Source organism: Carassius carassius, chromosome 34 (genome assembly GCF_963082965.1).
Source record: "Carassius carassius chromosome 34, fCarCar2.1, whole genome shotgun sequence".
NCBI lineage: Eukaryota > Metazoa > Chordata > Actinopteri > Cypriniformes > Cyprinidae > Carassius > Carassius carassius.
Window position 1 is genome coordinate 21,659,180 of NC_081788.1, and position 14,730 is coordinate 21,673,909.

Genomic DNA, 14,730 nt, shown 5'->3' on the forward strand with positions numbered 1-14,730 from the left:
TTTCCTTTAATGTGGCAGAACGACACAAGGCGTGCTGTTTACTGAGAGTATTTCCGCCTGTCTGTGTTGTTTTTGATCACGTGTTGTGTCTGAAACTGAAAAGAGGAGCAGATTTTCTTTACATTTGAGTTCACAGAGATTAATTTATGATGTCATAAATAAGGAAATTGGCATCTGTTGCGGTGGCGATAGGTAGCAGGTGTGGCATCTGTGATGTATCAGACAGACCGTTGGAGATTTAGAGTGTAATTAAACATCAGGCACCTGTAATATAAGAAACAGCTGCTAAAACACAGAAAACTGCAATTTAGGGCTTACAGAAATGGAGACATTTGATTGGGTTAGTTGTAAATCTGGGTAATTATAGTAATTTATCTGCAGTGCTTTCTTGTGGTTTATCAGAGGAATTCACCTGAGGTGTTCATTTCTGGATATTTAATGAAAGATGGATATCTGAAAGATTTGCTCAGGCTGTGAAGGACTGACCTTGGTCTAAACTCTGAACTCTGAAAATGCTCACTCAAGAAAACAAGTGGGGGTTTCATATGACTTACATTAAGTGATGGATATTGACATGCGCAAACTCTAGACAGTCATATCACTGTTTTAATGGTAAGTGTTGTAATAGTGTGTGTATGTGTGTGTGTCTGTGTGGTAATGCGCTGAGATCATTTCCAGGCACTTCACTCATCTCGGCTGTTCTGAGGACGCGTTCAATAAAAACCGAGCACAGGTTTCATTCATCTCTTAGCCGACTGACCTGTATTTTCAACACCACTGACAAAGATGACGAACATTTAACACATAACCTTCATCCTCAGACACCAATGATAACAATTTAAAGGTGTCATAATCTACATTTTTATGTAATTTTATTTTTATTCACAATGATTTATTGTTATTGATTATATTGTTAATATATGAAATTTAGTTTTACATGACAATTTTCTGCAATTTATATGTATATATCTATACTTTTAAATATTAAATATTAATGTGCAAATTAATATATATCATGTATTAAAATACTGCTGTAGCATATATAAATGAATGTACAAATGAATATAAATCATATGTAAAAAATTGTTTACGCTTATTATTATAATTATTATATTACGTAGTACAGCTGTTTTCAACATTGATAATAATGATAAATGTTTCTTGAGCACCAAATCACCCTATAACAATGATTTCTGAAGTATCATGCAACACTGAAGATTAGTGTAATGGCTGCAGAAAATGCATCTTTGCCATCACAGAAATACATTTTAAATATATAGAAATGAAAAAAATAATAATAATAAAATTACTGTTTTTATTGCCTTTTTGATCATATGAGACTCATTTTTTCTTTTTTAAACTTTTGCATTATCATTACAGTATTTCATATGAATAGAAGACACAACATGCCTTTTGCAGCAGCAATGAAGATGCACGGCATACTGGTGTTGCATGATAAATTGCAATTTCACACATTTCAGAACACAAAACTATACAGAATCAAGCTTGCACAGGTTAAAGGTCCCGTTTTTCGTGCTTTTTTGAAGCTTTGATTGTGTTTACAGTGTGCAATATAACGTCTTCATGTTTCGAGTGTAAAAAAAAAAGTATTTTTCACACAATTCCTATCTGTATACCGCTGTTTTCACTGTCATAAAAACGGGCTGATGACTTCCTTGTTCTATGAAGTCCCTCCTTCAGAAATACGTAACAAGTTCTGATTGTGCCAGCGGTTCCTGTGTTGTGATTTGACAGCAGCTGAGCGCACGCGGCCCTCCTGGAAACACGATTGGGCTAGTTTTGAGAAGCAAGTGGGCAGGAGCATGTCTTAGTGATGTACTTATAATCACAGGAGCGTTTTTACTGACGAGATGCGCATGAAAATAGCATTTGATTTTATTGCACAGCCCTAACATCTAGTTAACAAAGCTAAACAGCGTTGCCCTTTGTGTAATAAGTTACAGAAACTGTTAAACGCACCAACTTAAATAACAAAATTCACTTACCGGTTGTGGTCCATAAACAATGCCTTCTCCAGACAAAGAGGGACCTGCTCCATCTTTCAAGAATAATCTTTGTGCGAATCCGGCATTAAACTGATCGAGAATGAGGAAGCTGTCCTCAGCAAAATGTGCTGCACATAGTTTTACATGTGGATTATAATTTTCGTGAACCGAGTTAAACATAAATTGTAACCATTGATCTCTAAGTACAGCGTCCCTGGGAAGGCCAAACAAAGGTGATTGGACTCAGAGATGAAAATAACAGCGTTTCGACGAAATGGCGACAAACACAAAAGCAACTCTTCGTCCTTCTCTGTGAGAGCGCAACAAGACCACGCCCCCTTTTTTGTGTATTCATGTGGGTGGAGGTTAGTAAAAAAAACTGTTTAAGTGACGTCATTACTGCAGGAACTAGAGGGATGTAGTCCAAACGGGTCGTTTTTTGTAGGTGAATTCTGTTAAATAAAATATCTCGCTTGGCATTGAACTTTGAGCTTTAGAATTTTACAGATATTATTTATACTCTAACAACAACATTACACACTAACTAAAGTTTAAAACATGGGATCACGAAGAACGGGACCTTTAAAGTGTCTGCATTCACGTCCTTGCTTAAAATATATTTTAGACCTAACTGTCAAAAATACAGACAGCTACAGTGTTCAGTCTCTTCATTAGTCTAAGGCATGTTCTGTTTCATAGGACAGATTGTACTTGTTGCCTCCGTTGCATTCTGTGTGCAGTTGTTTAAAGTCTCCTGGCCAAAATCCCTATTAAATTAACATCATGGAGCACAGCGTAAATGGAAATTTATTTCATCCAGCACCCAGAAATCCATATCATTTGCAAGGGCGAATCCTCATGATGAGTCTGATCTAGCACTGCAGTGCTATAAGGGTGTCGTGAGGTGTTTGCCAAATCGTGAGAGAACAGAATGAAATCACACCCTTTTTTGGCATGCTTTCTCTCTATCCGTTTTTTTTTTTTTTACATTATTCCTGTTAAAGCAGTAACATGGTGTTCTCCTGTGTGAGCAAAAAGACTATTTTTACTTGCTTGTGCTTGTTTTCTGTCACAGTTTTCCAATTAAAATGTCTTTCGCAGCATTTTTCCTTCCACAGCCTTTCTGTACTAGTTCTGCCAAGCATGCTTTGCGTTTCTTTCGAGGTTGAACTCAGGTGAATGAACACTGTTTGTCTGAGATCTGAGAGATCATATATCTAAGAATGTGATTAGTGTGTGTGTGATCAGATGCACTCTGATGCGAACAATCACTCCCACTCTTTAGAGATTCACAGATGATGTCACTCTGAAGGGCCTCAGGTCCTTGTAATTATCATCAATATCCCACTTATGGCTCAGGAGTGTGTGACTTTTAGAAGCTGCTGAATGAGATGGATGGCTTTGAATTAGACATCTTTTATTCTTTACAAAAAAGACAGATTAGGAGGAGAGGAAGTGAAAAATACAGAGGCAGGCAAGGAAGTGTGTGTGTGTGTGGGTGAGTGGGTGTATATGTGAAAGTGTCTGACCTAATCGTTTGATCCTCTTTTGCTGCTTTTCCCTGCTCCTCATAAAAAAGTGAGTTGCAAAAAGGAAACAGATTCTCTTTTGCTGGGTTAAAAGTTTTGCATGAACTTTTTAAGTCTTGTCTGGTCATTTTCAACCACTGCCTGTCCATCTCCAGCTTTACAAGTAATGAGAAGTGATTCAGATTAGAGTTGTTCATTTAATGTGTTAGTTTAGTATAATTAATGAATAAATATGAAAGCAATATAATGATCACTTTTTGTGTTTTGAATTTTATTATTTATTTATTTATATTTGGATACATAGATATGGAGATATATGGAGATATATAGATATATGGATATTTGTGATTAAATTTAAATTCACTATTCTGCACATCATGTTTTTAATTTATTAATTGATCTGTCAATTTAACATGTTGTTTTAGTATAATTAATAAATTAATACAGACCTGCCACAATAATGTATTTAAATTATCTTCATTTGGAAATTTATTTATTAAGCGAATGTTTATATTTGTGATTAAATGCAGTTAATTCACTTAATTAGCCTGCACATCAAAAAAATGTAATTCATCAGTTGAGCATACAGTGTAATGTGTCATTTTAGTGTAATTAATTAATTAATAGAAAACAATACATTGACCACATTGTCTATTCACTCATATGCTTTATTCATCTATCACAACAATGCCTCTTGAGCAAATATTGATATTTGTGATTTAATTGCAATTAATTCACTAAATGAATCTGTCTATCATGATAAATGAACGTAAAATTTTTAATCGATACAGCCTTAATTCAAAACCAGCTTGATTGAAGGTAAAATTAAAAATGGTTAAAGGCTAGAAATGAGTTGTTCTCTTGTCTGAATTTGGGACATCACTCTATCCCACCCACTGATACTTCAGAAATTATGAGGCAAAATTAATAACAATCTTCTTTCTGTCTCTCTCTTTGAAGTCCAATTATAATTGTAGGCAAGGGCTTTTGTACCATCAGTCATCGTTTGTTTTGAAAGACTATTTTCCACCCTTTCTCTGACATTACGATTTAAACAGGCTATTTTTCCTTCCTAATACATGTAAATCACTTCTGTTTTGATTTGCTAACCTCTTTGCATATTAAAGAGATTAAAAAGTAACAACACCCACACAAAGGCACTCATTACCATATAAGCTGGATATGTTGATCATATGTTAATGGTCTTATGGTTGTGGCATTATGATGAATTCTAAATATGTTTGTGCCGCTTAGTTTCCAATACAGATGCCCAGAAATGAAAGATGGCAAAAGTTACCTTTCTGAGTCTGATTTTACATATTTTTTTTCCACCTGCAACAATTACAACAACACAGACAAAGGCTTATTTAGATGTTTCTACGGTGGCCGAGAGGGATCAATGCGCTGCAAAAAACAAAAAAACATGTAAAAAAACGCCTGCAAATTAAGGGAACATCTTCATCAATTTGACAACACAGGTTCTGCAAATTCTCACAACACAACCAAATACAGAAATGCGCTGCAAATTCTCACAACACAACCAAATACAGTAATGCGCTGAAAAGAAAGAAACGCACTGCAAATTCTCACAACACAACCCAATTCAGAAACATGCTGCAAATTCTCACAACACAACCAAATACAGAAATGCGTTGAAATTAAAGAAATGCGCTACAAATTCTTACAATTCAACCAAATACAGAAATGCACTCCAAAGAAAGAAATGCGCAGCAAATTCTCACAACACAAACAAAAAGACATGTGCTTCCCTTAAACATTTCTGATGTGGTCTTTGCATATTTGCAGCGCATTTCTGTTTGTTAGTTTTGATTCCTTTTTTGTGTGTTGTGAGCATTTGCAGCGCGTTTCTGTATTTGGTTGTGTTATAAGAATTTCCAGCACGTGTGTTTTCAAATTGAAGATGTTTTCTTAATTTGTAGGTGTTTTTCATTTGCAGCTCGTTGAGCCCTCTCGGCCACTATAGGTTTCAGTTGCTGCATTGATGTATCAGGGGCAGTAGGACTCAATTTTTTAGAGAATAGAGGGTCTTGATTTACTTTCCCATGTTATTGCTGCTGTATCTGGGATACATGGGGCACACGCTTGGCCCGAAGGCCGCATTCGCTCAGCTGTGCATAATGTTTGCTATTTGTTGGGGACAAATGGTTGAGTTTAAAGTTTAATCCACTCTCTTGAATGGAAGCCTGATATGTGTGGACTTGATGTGTTTTAAATGGGTGCAGAAACACATTGTTTTTCTGGCATTACATTTGCTTAGCAGCGCTGGCTCAATATGTAAAAAAAAAAAAGACCAGGGGGTGGAAGCTGTGCTGGCATTCAGATGCGAGAGTGGGAGAGATGAAGAAAAGGACTGTTTATGTATGAAAGATTGAACACATTTCTAAGAATAATCATTGCATATCTTCAGGTGTCTCCATGATGTGTTTTTTGATCATTTCCTGTTGATGAATGATCTACTAATCATCTTTGAGTAGGTTTTTGAGATTTGTTGGTTGGAAATAAAACAGACATTTTCACTTCCCAAAGAAACACAGGATTTTAGTACTAGTTCAACAAAATAAATTCGGACTCTTACCAACCCAAAGAAATTATATATAAGCTCAAACACATATGGTGCCACCATTAGTCCAATTCCTGATCGAATGACTTTTATCTGAATTAAATGCACAGAGTGACGTGACATACAGCATACAGCATGACATACGTGACATAAGTATGGTGACCCATACTCAGAATTCGTGCTCTGCATTTAACCCATCCAAAGTGCACACACATACACACACAAACAGCAGTGAACACACACACACACACACACACACACACACACACACACACACACACACAACCAGAATTTTATTAAATTTATTTTATTTAAATTTAATTCTTTACTATTTACATCCCTAGTCATAAGGAACATGTTTATTTCTTTTCCAGCTTCAGGCTTTAGATGATATGTGTGCTACTTTGGAGCCCTGATTTATTGTTTAATTAACCCCAGTTACATAAATTGAGCACCTGATGGAAAGCGGCAAGAAAATGTAGGTCATTCATCAGGGCTGAAGGCTTCAGAGATACAGAGAAATCACTGCAGCAGGTAAACATCTCCTTAGATGGGGAGAAAGTGCTGTCTAAAAACTCACCAGCAGCACAGGGATCATGACATGCTCACAGAGCTGTGAAATAGAGTCAGGGAACATGGAGGAAATGTCTAGCACTGACAAGAAGAGCATCTTGTATCCAGAAAGTTCTTCTCTGAGGGTTTGTTGAAGGTCTGTTAAACAGATGATGCTCAGCTATCTGCTATGGCAGAGAGGGGAAATTGTCAGAGGAAGTGCATGTCCCTAATGAAAGGTTTGCATATTTTAATTGGATTATGCTACATGATGCACTGAAGTCCTGCTGTTAGAGAGCCCCCTGGTGGACAGCTTGACAGAAGACTTATGCTTGGTTAGTAATGTGATCATTTCGCATCTTCCTTGGTCTTGCCCATGTCCTCCTGTGCTGTGTTTTTGTGTTGATGATTCCACAGTTCTGAATAGTATTATTTTCTATATTTCTATCATGCATTCATGTAGCACTTTTTACTGTGAACAGATGGAGAACCTCACAGCAAACTGAGCTAAAGATATTTTCATTTGTGTATGACTCACAGGGCGTGTGTGTGAGCAGGTGTGTGTCTGTTTGTTTGAAACCTTAATACTGGTTACAGCGCTCTCAGCAGAGTCTTCTGATTATGCATGGATTTTAAACAACATTTAGCATTAGCTAGGCCTTAAGTATGTATAGGTGCAAAGTGTGTGTTAGTTTTACATTGACAGCTTGTAATTTTAGCAATACATGTAATTTAAATATAATATAGTACAGAATTATGCATGATACTTATCCTGCCAATGAGATGGAAAAAAGTCAATATTTCATTTACAGTTGAGTGCTTTATTCATTCAAAAGTTGGTAAGACTTTTCAAATGTTTTTGAAATGTTAATGTTTAAGTTTCTTATGCTCACCAAGGCTGCATTTATTTTATATATATATATATATATATATATATATATATATATATAATATTATTATTATTTAATGTGAAGTTTTATACTAGTGTGAGAATGCATTACTCAGCCGATGTGTGCTATCTGCTCATGTGATATCTGTAGGACATCCCTTTTTTCTTTCGTAGTTTGCTTAAGTTTATTGATTTACTCATTCATTGAAGTAGTTCAACTTGCTAAATGTTTCATATGTAAAGCTAGTCTTATTTCAGTTATCATGTCTGTCTGTGTCTCTCAGAAAGCATACTGTGGCCACTGCAGCGAGAGGATATGGGGACTGGGGCGTCAGGGCTACAAGTGTATCAACTGCAAGCTACTGGTCCATAAACGCTGTCACAAGCTCGTCCCACTGACCTGTCAAAGGCATATGGTGAGTCTTTCAGTCAGCTCTAAAAAAATATTCATTTTCTGTCTGATGTGACTGAGAGTCTTAATTCAGTCACCCCCAGGCTAGGAAAACATGCAAAAATTGAAAAGTGAATTATATATAAAATATTTAAAAAAACATAATTTCTTTTGTATTTGCCATTTCTTTCAGATAAGCACACCCACTGCTAATAAAAACCTAATTGGAGTTTTAATATGTTTTGTTGTTGTTTTTGTACTTGTTTTATCCTCTTCTCACTTCTCAAGAGTGTTGTTGGAGTTTCTAAGTGTTTCAAAGATCGGCCTTGTGGAATTTGTCAGATGATAACACGGTCTTGTCAGTACTGAACTGACCTGATTCTAAACTTACACTGAATGTTGAAATCACAGACTGAAAACTGTCACATAAAACACTACCTTCTGCAAGAAACTGTTTCTCCAGTAGGTTCATATGTCAGAAATTCAATCTGAAACTCAGCAGTGCACTTCTGGTTTATTTACATGACAGAAGACATCAGACCTCAGATTTCCTACGTCAGGTTTTCTTCTAATAGATTCCGAAGCCGTTGAGCTTTATTCACTCATTATCCAGTCATTCGCCTGACTACCTCCTTTCATTGTTTCATCTCACTTTCTCACAAGTGTTTGTCTTCATTTTGTAGTTACACGTTTGTGGTCTTGACTAAGAATACTTAGATATAACTGACTCCATTGTCTTCAGAGAGTCACAGATTATACACATTAAATAAAAATTTAGTATTATGATATTAAAAGTGCCATTATTGCGAGATAATATTAAAATATGGTTAAATAAAAAATCCTTTAAATAAATAATAATAAAATCTAATATAAAATACAGTTTTTTTGTGTGGTGCTTGAGGAGATTGATTGCCCAGAAAAGCGCTATATAAATGTAAATAATTATTATTAATAATTCTTGTTGTTAAATTGATATATTCATATTCTGTTAATAGAAATTTACATTTTATTGTTCTTAACTATATATTATGTTAATTTATAACTATAATAATAATAATTAAATATTTTCATAATGTGATTTATCATACTATTATTATTTGTAATAATAACTAATAATTATTATAGGTAATTATTATTATTATTATACGTCTGTTTGTGGTCAAGAAAGTTTGAAAAGCATCATAAATATTTTAAAATATGACATTTTGTAAGATGTGTATTCAGTGTAAAATACTGTAGATTAGAACATTAAATAATTTTAACCATTGAGATATATATATATATATATATATATATATATATACATATATATATATATATATATATATATACATATATATATATATATATATATATATATATATATATATATATACATATATATATATATATATATATATATATATATATATATATATATATATATATATACATATATATATATATATATATATATATATATATATATATATATATATATATATATATATATATATATATATTTATTTCTAGAAAATTGATCTTGCACAATGGACCTTTATTAAGAAAGTAAATCAGGTCAGTTTGGATAAGTGAAAACTTCATTTAGAACCCCGAAGAGGAGAAGGGAAAAAAACCATTGAAAAATAGCCTGCCTGCATCCATAATCTGTGTTGTTCTGCAGGATCCAGTCATGCCATCGCAGGAGCCGTTGGTAGACGATGATAGAAGTGGAGAGGAAGTGGAGCTCCCCCTTGAGGACCCTGAGGAAACAAACGCAAGTAGGTCTCCATCCTCGCTGTGTGTGTTTAAATGCTGTTTTTGTATATGTATTGGGGTCATTTTGTCCTCTGTTTGACAGAGGGCACTGCTGACTGTGGTAGGATACTGTAGTATGTCAGGTGTGAGTAATGTCCCAGCTGAGAGACAAAGAGAGCGAAAGACATGCTTATCCTTCTTAGACAGTCCCGTCTGTGGCGCCCCCTACTGAGATCTGATAGCATTACACATTATACACAGTGATTTGCTAAAGCGTATTGTTCTTTGAATAAATTATTTTTAATGAGCAAGTTGAACCAATTTCAAAGTGTTTATAAATCACTCGATTGTAAGGGAAAACTAAGAACTTAGAGGGTTAAACTGTGGTTGGTGACATTCCAGAACAATACACAACAAAACTTTTGATTGTATATTGTTTAAACATTTTAACTACATAAATTAAGTGTAAAATTACTTCTGGGAATGTTTCTTAGTGATGCTCCAAACTAATTAATATATTAAATGGTTTTCAATGCTATCCTCTTCTAATATACAAATAAATATATAAAATATATAAAAGTATATATATTACTAATTATTTTTAATATTATTGCTATATTGAATATTATTTCTATATATTGCATAATTATTTCTAGGTCATGATCTGATTTTTGTTTTTATTTTTATTTTTTTACTGTTAAATTGAAATAAAGCACTTGAATGAACCAGCTCACTATAATCAATTAGACGTCCAACTACTGTTACACGTGACAGGAAATAATTTTTTCAATGTTAAAATACTTTCTCCCATCCTCTCTCCTATTATGTAGCTAAAACATATTATTAATAATAAATAAAAAAAACTCTCTTTCTCTGTCTCTCAGTTCCAGTCCCTTTTTTAGGACACAACAGGAAAGTAGAGAAAGCTGAAGATGACGCAGAGGTAAGATGCAGATCATAACAGGTACATAACGTTTACGGGGGTCTCATTCAATAATAATAGAGTACAAATGCTCTCATTCACATTCTTCATTTCCATATAGTTTGTACTGGAAGTCAGGGACACAATTTTGCATCTGAGTGTGTTTGATATAAATTGTGTAATAGTTGTATAATATTTTTCCACTGTGTGCACACAGGACCTGAAGGCAGTGGTGGATGGTATCGAAGGGATTCAGATCTCTCAGGGTCTCGGACTGGGGGACTTTGACCTGATCCGGGTGATTGGGAGGGGCAGTTACGCCAAGGTGCTGCTGGTCCGACTCAAGAAGAACGAACAGATTTATGCCATGAAGGTGGTGAAGAAAGAGCTTGTCCATGATGATGAGGTAACAGACTGTTGTCATGGTGATGATACCTGAGGGTGGGGCTGCTTCAGTATCATCACAATTATGCTTCATAGATTTAACTGAATCCTGTCTAGGCAAAAGCTACAATCTTTTCTTTTTGTCGAATTGCAAAAAGGAGATAAATTTTTTTTTCCATTTGTTTGTTTGTGTGGCCTGTGTTGCACCTCACACTGATCTGTGAAAATACAAAAAGTGCACTATAGTCACCTGTAGATGGTGCTGTGGGATTGTGCTCCGTTTAAATGGCCAAGTCCTCCCACCATCACTAGCTTTCAGTTCATCTTCAGGAGTTTCACAAGCTCATTCATACTAAAGATGAAGACACTGGTCTATGTTTAGAAAACTGTTATAATACCTGTGCATTATATATTTTCTAATTTTTCTTGTGCCCAAATAACATTTTTAGGAGCCAGATGAAGCTTATAATCATTTGTATTAATGTTATCCCGAGCATGGGATCAAAGAAAAACAACAACCATCAGAAAAAGAAAAACAGCTACAGATAATAGTAGAAATAAATGTATAATTTTCATTTTGGAATAATAGATAATTGATTAAGTTTTAAGTGATTAAATTGATTAATTTAATTGACTCAAGATTAATTGAGTTTAAAGCAGAGTGCACAAATTGTTTTCAGGGAGCCTTTTTAAAAATCGTCATAAGAGATAAATTACTCACTTTGTTTTAACCAACAAACCACCCACATTCAAACTGTCAGAGAAAAGATATGTCTTTTTTGTATATTTAGGTTGTTGCTAATTAATTTCACCTGGAAAAAACCTGAAAGAACTAAATGTTTTTTTTATATTGTTGTAATATTTTAAGAAGTTTATATTTATGTATTTATTTATTTACACTATCATGCAAAAGGGGGTCATAATTTTTTTTTTTAAAGAAATTAATACTTTTATTGAGCAAGGACACATTAGATTGATCAAGAGTGACACTAAAGACATTTATAATGTTACAAATGACTTCTAATCCAAATAAATGCTGTTTTTTTTTCAAACTTTATATTTATCAAAGAATCCTGAAATCCTTTGTGGATACTGTGCTATGATATACACCATAACTATTGGTCAAAAAAAGTTTTATTTATTTATTTTAAATATGATTATAATAAGCAATTATGCACCTCATATGCATCGAGAGAGAGATTGGGGCATGAAGAAACTGCAGACTGTTAAAGTGGTTAAAAATTAAAATGTTGGAAAACTTAAACTAAAAATGCTGACTAGTCACAGCACCTAAAATATACATCATCCCTTTATAGATTCATATTAATTTTAGCTTTAAATCCTGATGATGGTAAAAAAAAATGTTATTTGACTACTAAAGTCAGGTTTATTATAGTTAACTAAAACTAAAAATAACCATAAAACCATTTATTTTTATTTTTTTTAAGGAAAATAAACTTTAAATTAAACAAAATAAAATATAAAAGAAATGTAATTATTTATTTAGTTTAACTTGATGCACTAAAATAACTAAAACTAAAATGACATTAAAAATAAAAATATATAAACATTTTAGAATAAATAAAAAATACAAAAACAAAACAAAATACAAAAATATATATATCTACAGTATGTATGTATATAATTTTCTCTCTTCTTTCTCTCTTTTCTCTCTTATTTTCTCTCTTCTCTCTTCTTTCATAGAAAGAATATATATATATATATATATATATATATATATATATATATATATATATATATATATATATATATATATACATGAAGAGAATAGGATGATGATTTATATATACAGTATATATATATCCTACAATATATATATATATTGTAGGATATATATATACTGTATATATAAATCATCATCCTATTCTCTTCATGTATATATGCTCTTCATGTCCTTGTGCTGAGACTGCTCAGTAAACATGCTAATTAATATCTAAAAATCTATAAAGGTTTCTGTAAGTGTCAAGTTTAAGGTCAGGCGACAGCAAACATCATTAGCTGGGTTTAAAAACAATATTCGCCGAAGGAAACTTCCAGACATGACAGAAAAACAAATGTGTTTGTTTGGGCTCAAATCTCTCATTTCACCCTTAGCCTCTAAAAAGATGTTCACTGTCATTTTTCAGCATGTAGGGGTTGTTGGGTAACAGACGTTCTCTAGAATTCTTTGATCTGATTATAAGAGTTGCTTAATGTTAAAGTGTTGAAAGAACAAAAAAGTACTTGACTTTATCAACACATCTCTGGGCCATGTCTTCACACCCAGAGACATTCTCAATACAGCTGTTTTGTAACATCCTGTCTGGACGGTTTTGTGAAATTATAGTGTAAGCTTGCTTCTGACAAATAAAAAATGAGTGTTAGGTGTTTATTTGAAAGATACCGTACTTTCTATACATTTATTGACTGATCTTGATTATTGTGATTTATTTACATATCTGTTTCTCTTTTCCCTGTTTCTTTCTGCACTGTTCGTGAAGAAGAGAAAGGTGCTTTTCTTATTTTAAAAAAATTTGACTCCCCAAAGTGACAGTATGCAATAGTGCCAAGTGTTTTCCACTGTTAAACGATCAATAGATCAGGGTTTTCTCAAAAAACACAGGCTTGTTTTTTTCTTTGTCCTACAATAGTCCCCCAGTAGAGGCGATGAACATCATGTCCTCTCCTCTAGTTCTTAGAAAGCAGTGAAACATCTTGCTGTCATGATCCTTTACAGTTCTTTATTCATAAGTCAAACATCTCTCTCTCTCTCTCTCTCTCTCTCTCTCTTTCTCTCTCTCTTTTACTGTAGGATATTGACTGGGTCCAGACAGAAAAACACGTGTTTGAACAAGCATCAACCAATCCATTCTTAGTGGGACTTCACTCTTGCTTCCAGACAGAGAGCCGGTGAGAGGAGAGGATTTGATTTTGCAAACCACCCTTCTGTTGTACAGTCAAAATAAAAAACCTCAGACACAAGAAAACAACCATAGAAGTCTGATTTTGCTGAAACTCTAGCTCTTCATATGCACAATATCACTATTTTCTGCTGGTTTTCTTAACCCAAGACGTTATCAGTACTTAAAGGGACAGTTCACCCAAAAATGAAAATTACCCTATGATGCTATTACTCGCACTCAAGCCATACTAGGTGTATATGACTTTCTTCTTTCAGATGAATACAATCGGAGTTATATTTAAAAATGTCCTGGCTCTTCCAAGCTTTATAATGGCAGTTAATGCGGGGGTTGGGCAGATTTTGCAGAAAAATAAAGTCCATTCCATCCATCAAAAAAAGTAACAAAATATAGCTTTTCATTTTTTGGTGAACTACCACTTTAACATCAGTGATGAATAACTTGCAACATGCAACTAGTTGTTAACTACTGGAAATTTAAGAGAGACACTTTGAGTTATGGAACAGGATTTTCAATATCTTTCGTAAACTGTATATCTCTCACACACGGCACATCTGAATTTAATGAATGTCTCCTGCTCTACGTTCAGGCTGTTTCTAGTGATCGAGTATGTGAATGGAGGAGATCTCATGTTCCATATGCAGAGGCAGCGGAAGCTTCCGGAGGAACATGCCAGGTATTTGATTATTTGTTTGTTATTTTTAATATAGTGGATTGTTTAGATTAGACATAATTTCTTTTGTGAGCTAGGTTGGATTACTGCATAAACAAATGGATAGATTAAATGTGTGAAAAAAAGAGAAAAGGAACAAAGAGAA

The 14,730-nt window shown here is 33.8% G+C and overlaps 1 protein-coding gene across 6 annotated transcripts in view; it reads left to right on the top strand.

The window, feature by feature from the left end:
* The window catches only part of LOC132114736 (protein kinase C zeta type-like), a 117,091-nt gene that overhangs the window by 68,798 nt on the left and 33,563 nt on the right, over positions 1–14,730 (top strand). For 5 of the 6 annotated variants that reach the window (XM_059523025.1, XM_059523028.1, XM_059523027.1 and 2 more), the window contains 6 exons: positions 7,842–7,973; positions 9,612–9,708; positions 10,570–10,628; positions 10,825–11,013; positions 13,804–13,901; positions 14,502–14,588. In XM_059523025.1, coding sequence (XP_059379008.1) covers positions 7,842–7,973; positions 9,612–9,708; positions 10,570–10,628; positions 10,825–11,013; positions 13,804–13,901; positions 14,502–14,588 — 662 coding nt within the window. Of the gene's footprint in view, positions 1–6,932; positions 7,004–7,841; positions 7,974–9,611; positions 9,709–10,569; positions 10,629–10,824; positions 11,014–13,803; positions 13,902–14,501; positions 14,589–14,730 lie in introns of those variants that run through there. The other variant, XM_059523029.1, reaches the window with a different exon arrangement.